The following is a 9,230-nucleotide window of genomic DNA, read 5'->3' on the forward strand; positions in this document are numbered from 1 at the left end:
CAGATAGCTGTATGTGTGTATGCATGCTTTCTTATAAGTTCCCTTTCGATACTACACTCGTACTAATGAAGTGTTTAAAATTTTAGTTTACTCACAATTTGACCCAATAAAATATTTTAGAGCTTGGCATAACATATAAAAATGTTTTAGGATTGTTTTTATTGTTATTATTAATTTTCCAGGTCTATAAAAATTCTTTATATTTTATTAAATATCCTCATATATCCAAGTTTTTCCAAGACTATAAGAACCCCGGTTAAATGTAACTTTTATTGTATACTACCAGTCAAAAGTTTGGAATAATTAAGATTTTTTTTCAAATGTTTTCAACATTGATATAAGAAGAAATGTTTCTTGAGCACCAAATCAGCAAATTAGAATGACTTCTAAAGGAAAAAGCTGCTAAAAATTCAGCTTTGCCATCACAGGAATACATAACATTTCAAAATATATTAAAGCAGTTCTTTAAAAAAATAATCATGTCTTATAATATTAATGTTTTTACTGTATTTTTTATCAAATAAGCAAAAAAATGTTTCAAACTTCTCAGTATTTAATTAGTATATTTATAGTCAATTTCTTTTTAACTCTGTCATCTTGGATAATTTCTGATAAGAATACGTGATACTGCCTTCGAACCTGAGCAAAGCAAGGTGCCTTAGAAGGCAGCATACCTACAATATTTGCCTATTATCTTGTAAACTGGCATCCAGGTAGGCAGCTCACTAGATTTTGTGCTACAGATATAAAACTGGCTGTGTAAAAGCTGTTCACATCAAGGCACGATAATCATGTTTTAGTGCATTTAATCTTTATAGCGCCAACTTCCTCTACAGGGTGGGGATGGCAGCTTTTTGGATGCCCATGACCGTGTCGTAAAAACAATCCTCGTTAACTACCGAACCAAAACTCTGCACGCTGTAGTCCCTGGCCAGCAGGGTGTTGAGGTCCAGACCTGGAGTGTCGTCCAGCAGAGTCACCTGACTGCCCTGAAGGCTGCTGGTACTGCTCTCACTCATTCCCTGTGGCTCCTCCACAAAGTTCAGTCTCTGGAGTTGAGCTTCCAAAGCGCTGGTCAGGGAGCACAACGTGGATCTCTTGCTCTGAGTAGAGCTCTGGCCTCTGGAGGGCCTGAGGGGAGGTTCGGAGTGAGCGTATCCGTCAAGCAGTCTGCCCTCATCTGAGTCTAAGGTTTGTGGCCCATCTGACTGTGGCGGCAGCCGCTGCCAGGAGTTTGTTCTAAGCGCTCCTGGGTGGCTTCTCCTGGGGAAGGTGAAGTTCGAATTTAGATCTTTGAATCGTCGCTCAGCTGGAGCCGTCCGCTTGGCGTTCTCTCTCAAAAGAGTGCGGATGGCCCTCACCGCATTAGCCTTGTTCTCCAGATTACTGCACACAAAAACAAGACGAGAGAACATTTATAAATTGCATTTAGAAGCTTACAATAATAAGCCATAACAAGATGTGTAAAACAAAATTGTATCAAATGTGCACTTGTAGTAGGGCTGGGCGATATAGCTAAAAAATGTATCAACGATATAATGTTTCATATCGTTCGGTATCGATAATTATTGACATTTTTTATAACCTTTTTTAAAACAAAAAGCAATAGAATTTTTTTTTTAAATTTAACCACTGTATTTATAATTAACACACTTTATTGAGACAAACAACACATATTTTTTGTTTTAACAATCAAACTAGTATACTTTAAATCTTAAAAGTATATTTTAAAATCTGTATTATTATGAATTAAATTAAAGGCCACCTACATGCAATTAAAGAAAGTACTTTCATGACTGCTTCTTGACACTTTTAATAAGTGTGCTTTGTAAATGTCAAGTTAAAAGTTTTACTTTAAAGAAGTACACTTTGTTGTGCTTTACATAAGTACAGTATTCTGATGTTGACTAACATACTAAGCACATGTTAAGTACTTGATTATAATTTAAACTGTACTGTATTATTTGATATTGTACGCACCATATTCAGTATATTCTTTTAAAGTATATTATTTCTGTAATAAATACTCTTTTTGAAAGTATGCTAAAGTGTACTTCTTTTTCACAAGGGATTACGGTGATTTTACTACGGTTGAGGAATGTTTGAGTTCGTAAAACTCCCTTAAAGTGATTGTTCGCCCCAAACTGAAAATTATAAAACGGATAGTTTTTAGTTTTATATTTACATTCTGATTGGTTGAGCCACGTTCGAAGCTGTTTACACTACAAACATACACCTTTGTTTACTTCTGTGTGTTGCTCGGCAACCACTTTGTTGGAACCACAACTGTTTCTGAGGAACTACATTGTTTGGTGGAAGAATACTGTTTTTATTTATATCATTACACTTTATTTGCACTTTTATTCTGTGAAACCTTACATATGGAATAACCGTTTTATAAAAGCAATAATCCCCGTGAAGTAGATAAATAGACTCCGTTTCGCATCTTGCCTAACGACGCCCCTTAGCTGTTATAAATTCACTGTAAACCACGGCTTCTTGGGGCTTATTGCTTTATTCTACTTATCATTTACTCACCCTCATGTAATAAATGTTTAAAGTATGAATTTTCATCTTTGGGTGAAGTATTACGTTAAGAAGAATCAGCTCATGGTAAATAAGGTTGTATTTTATTCATGTTATTCATTTATTATTAGGTTTTTTTTCTTTCTTTTGACTTTCAGTATCATTACCTGCTGCAAAGCTGAAAGGACATCTCTGGTCGTCCCTCCACTTCAGATTTTGTGTGAACAACCTCCCAAACACAGGGGTTCTCTGACCCTGAAAGAGGAAAGAGTAGGATGTTTAAGCAAGCTATGGACTGGATTTTAATTTTGGCAATGTATGAGTCTTTTAAAAGGGCTTGAGACTTTCATGATACACATTTTTTTTTTTTTATTACGAGCTCTGATGTGACGTGTTCAAGTGGTATTTGAATACCATGTCTGTCTTAGATCTACTCTCTGACAGGAACAGAGCTCTTGTTTAATCCATGTCAAACTCATGTTCATCAGAGATATCTCTTAGTTTACACAGCGAGATCACGTTGCACACACCTGCTGAATTTCCAGGTCGGACCTGAAGGGATGAAACAGGAATGAGCCAGCGGAATTTAAAAGGATCCAGATCCCCGGGTCGTGAAGACGTCTAGTTGGATAAACATACAAATGTCTGTTAGCTGTCTGTCAGTATAAAACTTACAAACAGCAACCAAACCATGACTGTCAATTTAATGTGTTACTTAAAAACACTATTAATCTTGACCCCAGACCTGCATGTAAATTCTGTAATTTAAGCTTGAAGTATATCAAAAGAAAACAAATATTTGTTTGTATATATAACAATATATAATATATTCATGCATGCCCTCTGTTCAAAATTTTGAGGTCAGATAGATTTTAAGAAATTAATATAATACTTTTAGTATAAATCTTTTAATATAAAACTTTACTTGACAGTAAAGACATTTACATTGTTACAAAAAAAATCTATTCCAAATAAATCATTCTATTCTTTCTCAAAATCATGGTTTCCACAAACAAACATTGACAATACTAAGAAATGTTTCTTGAGCAGCATGTTAGAATGATTTCTGAAGACTGGAAAAATTCAGCTTTGATCACAGGAATAAATTACATTGGTTACACTTTATTTCGATAGTCCACTTTAGACATTCTACTAACTATAAGTAACTTTGTAACTACATGTCAACTACATGTCTACTAACTCTCAGAGTAGACTGTTAGGGTAGGTTTAGGGTTAGTAGAATAAGTTGACAAAGAAAGTGTTAGAAGATATTAAGCAGACAGTCTACTAATACTCTACTAACTGCTAGTTGACATATAGTTGCAAAGTTACTTACTGTTAATAGAATGTCTAAAGTGGACTATCGAAATAAAGTGTTACCATTACATTTTACAATATATTAATGCAGAAAACAATTATTTTAAATTGTAATAATATTTCACAATATTGCTGTTTTTATCAAATAATTGAAGCCTTGGTGAGCATAAACAGACATCTTACAGAGCCCAAAATTTTGAGCAGTATATTTTGAGCAGTGTATATTTTGATTTCTAAATTGTTTTTTGTCTATTCAATAAATAGACCAATCTGCTCTAATAAAGTAATATCTGTTCATGTAATGTTCTTAAGTATCAGTATTCTGCAAATACTCATGTACGTGAATAATTAAATTAAATATTTGGCATAGCATGAAAATATGTATATTTTTATGAATTGACAGACCTAATAAAAATACCCCATGTGCTACATTCCAAAACTCACCATTCTTTTCTTTAACTTGCTTTCCCGATACACCAAAATGAGTGCACTCTTGAAGACTGGAGGAATAAAAACACTGACTTACTGCACTGACTTTTTAATATTATACATTTATTGCACGGCATAAACTGCAAGGTTTTCAGAGTTACAGTAAATCAGATCTGACTTACGGAAGAGGGTGAGTTCGGGGTCTTTTCTCATGCGGCCCAAAGAGGGCAGAGGGTTTTGCCAGAGTGCTGAGCTGTGAATGATGAACTCTCCCATGGAGATCTCCGTGACCTGATACGCAGAACACACAGGCTTGATATTGAAATCATAAAAGGGAAAATATACTGCATATAATATGATCCCTGTATGCTTTTAAAAGTAATTCTAGAATTGTATGCACCTCCTTCTCAGGGCCACTCTGCTCTGCTACTAGTTGATCGAACACTGTGCCGTAGTCCTCGTAGATCTTCTGCATCTCATTTATGTGACTGGCCACCTTCTCCATGGCCTTTAATGCCTCTGCACCAGACAGAAAGGAGACCATTTATGTCAGCTGACTCACTGAATTCATAATTGAATCTCTAATGGATTATGACGGATTCTCACCTGTGAGGTGGCTGTGCTCGTCGCTCTCGGGGTCGGTGAGAGACACCAGCTCCCTCAACAGCAGCGGGTACTTCAGAACTCTCTGCACGGGTTTAATGAGGTACGACTCCAGGGTGGACGAGTGCTGTTTGGTGGGGTTTCTCGCCTCCAGGAACTCTTTGAATGCCCAGTCTGTTTTTGCTGCCATCAGACAAATCAGAGAATGATATGAACCAGGCTCATCTTCTTTCGGCTTCTTTTGAAATATGCCACGAGACATGTCAGATGAGGCTTGTGTTTATGTTTTACCTCTTTTGAGAACTTTCTGCACTTTAATGTGATTGGCACAGAAGCCGCTGTAAAGCTTGAAGTGATCTGCATAGTATAAGAAAGAGCCACCCAGGGAGAAGAGGAGTTTCTGGATGCGAGATTGAAAAAGAAAACATGTATCAAATGTAAAACAGATTAATAGTCTAATTAAATTAACAGTCTGCATAGTGTCTGTATAATGGACAGATTTTGTGATGTTATATCCATGAGTGATAACCTCGTACAGTAAATGTACCATTTGTGACCCTGGAGCACAAAACCAATCTTAAGTCGCACGGGGATATTTGTAGCAATAGCCAAAAATACATTGTATGGGTCAAAATTATAGATTTTTCTTTTATGCTAAAAATCATTAGAATATTAAGTAAAGATCACGTTCCATGAAAATATTTAGTAAATTACCTACCGTAAATATATCAAAAGTTCATTTTTGATTAGTAATATGCATTGCTAAGAACTTCATTTGAACAACTTTAAAGGCGATTTTCTCAATATTTAGATTTTTTTTTGCACCCTCAGATTCCAGATTTTCAAATAGTTGTATCTCGGCCAAATATTGTCCTATCCTAACAAACCATACATCAATGGAAAGCTTATTTATTCAGCTTTCAGATGATTTATAAATCTCAATTTTGAAAAATTGACACTTATTTAGTCACATTTAGTCACAAGTTTTTATTAATATTTTGACTTATATTATCAGTTTTCATTTTAATTTTAGTTACATTTTGAGTAATTTTATGTGATTTTTTAAATTATTTTTTTATTATTTATCTAAATAGATTTAATTTATTTTTATTTCAGTTTTAGTTTTATTTTGGTTAGTAATTTTAAACTTTTTCAGCTGCTTGCCAAAGCAACATTTAAAAAAAAAAAAATTTATAAATAAATTAACTTTTTCCATCTAATATTATATTTCAGCTTTATTTCAAATAACAAAAATGTTTTACTTAACAATAACAGTTTTACTTAACAATAGCAACAGTGCGTTGACTTGACCCTTACCCATAATTCTGTATGACAGACCTATTTATGTCATTTTGTTTTTAAATTTACAACAAAATGCTTGACAAAAGTACTTCTGGAGTATTTAATTGTATCGTTTATTCCAGGTGATCCAGACTAGGAACTGATTATTTTATTCATCAGAGGGTTAATCATACAATCCGGCATAATTTCATCACCATATTTTACCTTGAGTTTCTCTGGAGTCTCTAGTGCATGGTAGTCTGGTGAGGAAGTTGTCCTCTCCTCTAGGGTTTGTAGGAAAACCCTCTGGAAGTCCAGCATCTCTGGCAGGCTGCCGAACAGAGACTCCATCTACAGCAAAAGGATAAAACTGTAATTACGGACATTATGTGCTAAACTGAGCTCGGATCTGACTCAGTTTAGTTAAATATAACAAAATAAGACCATTTGGACTCCAAAACACATTATTTTACACCGCAAAACATACCTCATCATGACTGAGGAAGGTTTCTCTTTGTAATGGCTTCAGATAGATCTCAAACAGAGATCCAAGGTCCTAAACAACGGGACACAAGTGATATGACAGTGTAAATATAGAAAAAAGGCATTATGCTTTAATTAATGTCTCCATAAAAACAATGAATACACTTTGAAAAATGCCACAGCTGCGGTTTAGTACCTTGACATAAGATTTCTCTGTGTCCACCAGCTCTTGAATGACCATGTGCAGGCGCTCTGTGACGGACATGTGACGGGGAGAGGATCTGGCATGGGCATTTTCAGTGGAGTAAGGGTTCCTGTGGCCCTCCGGCACAAGAACGGAGCCTTCAGGGAACGTCTGGTAGAAATTACACACCGTCTCTGAGTTCTACAAAGTAAATGAAAGCAGAAGATCAATGTATTTTAGTTCTGTTTTTCAGTAGAGTGCTGCAGTGATGATGTATTTTTGTAGGCCAACCCAGAAGTCAGCATCACTCTGGTTTCCTCAACAAAAACGCAGTAGGATTTTTACTTTAGCTTTTGGATTGTTGAAGATAATAAGCTTTATGGTTTCCACCCTTTTTTCAACAAGATGATCTTCACAAATGAACACAAGTGTGATTATGAATTATGAAGTCTAAATACCATCGCCAGAAGTAAAAAGTTAAAGTTAGGCAATAAATAATCTATACCTATCTACACTGAACAAAATTATAAACGCAACACTTTTGTTTTTGCCCCCATTTTTCATGAGCTGAACTCAAAGATCTAAGACTTTTTCTATGTACACAAAAGGCCGATTTCTCTCAAATATTGTTCACAAATCTGTCTAAATCTGTGTTAGTGAGCACTTCTCCTTTGCCAAGATAATCCATCCACCTCACAGGTGAGGCATATCAAGATGCTGATTAGACAACATGATTATTGCACAGCAAAAACAAAAGTGTTGCGTTTATAATTTTGTTCCGTATATATGATCTATATTGGGACGATGGAACCAGAAGTTCAACTTTATTGTTGTTTGAAGAAAAGTGGCAAGAACAGGTTAGCAGTTAAAGTGTCATTCATTTCACATTCATGTTTTTTTGGGGAAAAATCCAAAGCAATTTTATTTTTAATTTCTTTAAATGCTAAACGGTGTGTTTAGCATTTAAACTTTACACATTGACTGAATCAAACTCTAGTGGAATCAAAGGGATTTCAACACACTCCCTGTGCCTGGGACGTCACCTGAATGTTTTATGAATGACGCTCTCACCCACATTCACTCACTGAATGCTGTATCAGTGACCTGCTTCTTAATCAATACAATCCAGCACTGCTGGATAAAACAACCGAACCATTACAAACAGGCTCCAACACTGCCCGAGGGCAAGAAATGTTGACTCAAAGCTCAACTCAAAAATGCAAACGCTCTCCTAAAGGCTTTATCTCCAGAGCACATGTGGTGCGCTTTCACCGGACCGCATAAAAAACAGCATCACCGGTGAAAATTCAAGCCATTTGTCATCGTAATCTGTGCTGTCAGAGTGTAATAAAGTGCTGACAAACTGATAAATCCCTCTGGGCGGCTCTGCAGAGCTGCTCTCAACACGTAAAGGATGGGGAAAAAAAACCTACTATAAAACCCATATGAAATTATCATTCTTTTCAAAACTCAGTACAATCATAATGAAGTGCATTTGAGAGTGTTTTAAGGTCATAGGAGATGCGTTCACAAACACACTCATCTATTTTGACACACAATGCACAATCAAGTAAGATCATTTCAATGTCCACAGTAATTACAGACCACTAGAACACAACAGCATGAGATAAAGTGGTTCAGGCTATCTGCGTGCAGAAACACAAGTTATATAATCATAGCTGTAACACTTTATTATAACTTGTAATAATTACTCTGTATTGTGAGGGGACATTTAAAGGACAGCGAATCAGGGCAGCTTTCTGAGAAAAATATTGAAATGAAGTGAAACTACCGGTACTTTCTTTCATGTTGAAAATATAATTTCTATATTTTCCGGTTCCGGTTCTTGTCTGCCGTGCTGCCAAAGACTATAGAATACCTAAAACGTGTCACTCGATGTTTCCCCATTCAAAGAGATATGAGCTGCACTTGCATGCCCGAGAGGCGTTTCAAAGATGGCCGCCGAGTGAAATGACTTGCCTTAAATGGACTTTGCGTGCTGCTGAGTGGTTTCCGATTGTAGCTCCGTGTAGCTTTGATTTTCAGTTGGAATCTTACTATCACAGAAGTCAGCGCATAGAGACTCTTTCACCTAGATATCATACTATAGAGACTGTGTCTGTTCCTCGAACTAACAAATACAAAAAACGTCCAAACCAATTTAAGGGTAACAATTTAATTGATGTTCAACAAATAAAAAACAGATATAATACAGTTAAACAAATGATAAAGCTTGGCTTAATGAATATTAGATCCCTTTCTACGAAAGCGAGCGTTGTAAATGATATGATCACAGAACATAACCTAGATGTGCTCTGTTTGACAGAAACCTGGCTAAAACCTGATGATTACATTATTTTAAACGAGTCTACCCCCCAAGATTACTGTTATAAACATGAGCCGCGTC

At 35.8% G+C, this 9,230-nt stretch overlaps 1 protein-coding gene across 1 annotated transcript in view; it reads right to left on the reverse strand.

The window, feature by feature from the left end:
• Positions 1-550: 550 nt before the first annotated feature.
• LOC107742216 (T-lymphoma invasion and metastasis-inducing protein 2-like) overlaps positions 551-9,230 on the reverse strand; it is a 53,964-nt gene continuing 45,284 nt past the window's right edge. Inside the window, exons 16-26 of the mRNA XM_016555113.1 lie at positions 6,836-7,024; positions 6,644-6,712; positions 6,382-6,507; positions 5,167-5,275; positions 4,879-5,058; positions 4,673-4,791; positions 4,455-4,563; positions 4,288-4,343; positions 3,057-3,147; positions 2,694-2,781; positions 551-1,386 (exon numbers count right to left, since the gene is read on the reverse strand). Of these exons, the coding sequence (XP_016410599.1) occupies positions 831-1,386; positions 2,694-2,781; positions 3,057-3,147; positions 4,288-4,343; positions 4,455-4,563; positions 4,673-4,791; positions 4,879-5,058; positions 5,167-5,275; positions 6,382-6,507; positions 6,644-6,712; positions 6,836-7,024 (1,692 nt within the window). The 3' untranslated portion in view covers positions 551-830. The remainder of the gene's footprint in view (positions 1,387-2,693; positions 2,782-3,056; positions 3,148-4,287; positions 4,344-4,454; positions 4,564-4,672; positions 4,792-4,878; positions 5,059-5,166; positions 5,276-6,381; positions 6,508-6,643; positions 6,713-6,835; positions 7,025-9,230) is intronic.

Source organism: Sinocyclocheilus rhinocerous, unplaced genomic scaffold (genome assembly GCF_001515625.1).
Source record: "Sinocyclocheilus rhinocerous isolate Xijiao unplaced genomic scaffold, SAMN03320098_v1.1 scaffold2752, whole genome shotgun sequence".
NCBI lineage: Eukaryota > Metazoa > Chordata > Actinopteri > Cypriniformes > Cyprinidae > Sinocyclocheilus > Sinocyclocheilus rhinocerous.